The sequence below is a fragment of the Malurus melanocephalus genome, unplaced genomic scaffold, assembly GCF_030028575.1.
Source record: "Malurus melanocephalus ecotype Western Australia unplaced genomic scaffold, MMel_1.1 scaffold_1760, whole genome shotgun sequence".
Lineage (NCBI taxonomy): Eukaryota > Metazoa > Chordata > Aves > Passeriformes > Maluridae > Malurus > Malurus melanocephalus.
This window is the reverse complement of record NW_026624992.1, coordinates 6,902-7,942: the sequence shown is the minus strand read 5'-3', so window position 1 is coordinate 7,942 and position 1,041 is coordinate 6,902. Positions and strand designations below refer to the sequence as shown.

The 1,041-nt window shown below is 64.1% G+C and overlaps 1 protein-coding gene across 1 annotated transcript in view; it reads left to right on the top strand.

Moving 5' to 3' along the window:
• The window catches only part of LOC130587322 (myotubularin-related protein 5-like), a gene marked incomplete at both ends in the record, with an annotated part of 11,545 nt that extends 10,575 nt beyond the window's left edge, over nt 1–970 (top strand). The window contains one exon of the mRNA XM_057388299.1: nt 713–970. Within this exon, the coding sequence (XP_057244282.1) occupies nt 713–970 (258 nt within the window). The remainder of the gene's footprint in view (nt 1–712) is intronic.
• Between the last annotated feature and the right edge of the window lie 71 nt (nt 971–1,041).

Genomic DNA, 1,041 nt, shown 5'->3' with positions numbered 1-1,041 from the left:
GTCCTGCCAGGCAAAACCTGGGGTGGCTCCGGGGGACAGGGGACACTTCAGTGTTCCCAAGGACAGACATGTCCAAAGCATTCATGGAGCTTTGGAAAGTGCTCCTGTGGAGCTCTGGCTTTGGGGACACATCCCCTGCTCTGGGGGGGGACAGTGCAGGGTTGGGGACCTGCTCCTGGCTGGARTATCCCATCCTGAGGATGAGGAGGAGCTGGAGCTGGCGTTCCCAGGGTGTGATTGTGGCCAGGGCCAGGCCCTGGGAGTGTCCCCAGCTCCCTGCCAACCCACAACAGGGTGTCCCCAGCCCTGAGGGTGTCCCCATCCCTGGTGGTGTCCCCATCCCTGGTGGTGTCCCCATCCCTGGAGATGTCCCCATCCCTGGAGATGTCCCCAGCCCCCTGCTCTGGTGGTGTCCCCAGCCCTGGTGGTGTCCCCAGCCCTGGTGGTGTCCCCTGCCCTAGTGGTGTCCCCATCCCTGGAGATGTCCCCATCCCTGGAGATGTCCCCTGCCCTAGTGGTGTCCCCTGCCCTAATGGTGTCCCCAGCCCTGGTGGTGTCCCCAGCCCCGGAGATGTCCCCATCCCTGGAGATGTCCCCAGCCCTTGGAGATGTCCCCATCCCTGGAGATGTCCCCAGCCCTTGGAGATGTCCCCATCCCTGGAGATGTCCCCAGCCCCCAGCCCTGCTGACCACGCTCTCCTCCCCTCTGCAGAACAGCCTGGGGCTCATCTACACCATCTACGTGGACGGGCTGAGCGTGTCCCTGGAGAACGTCATCGGGAACCTGCTGACCTGCACCATCCCCATCACTGGTGGGGCACAGGTGGGTGCTGCTGGCCCTGCCCTGTCCCCACGCTGTCCCCAGAGCCCGGTGCTGCTTGCTGTCCCCACTGTCCCCTATCCATGTCCCTGCTGTCACATCAGTGTCCCTGCTGTCCTGTCAGTGTCCCCGCTGTGCCAGGAGGGAGCAGTGGGAAGGGCCTGGCTCAGTTCTGCCCCCCTAAGCACTCCAATCCCACTGAGATCCCAAATGCAGCTCCT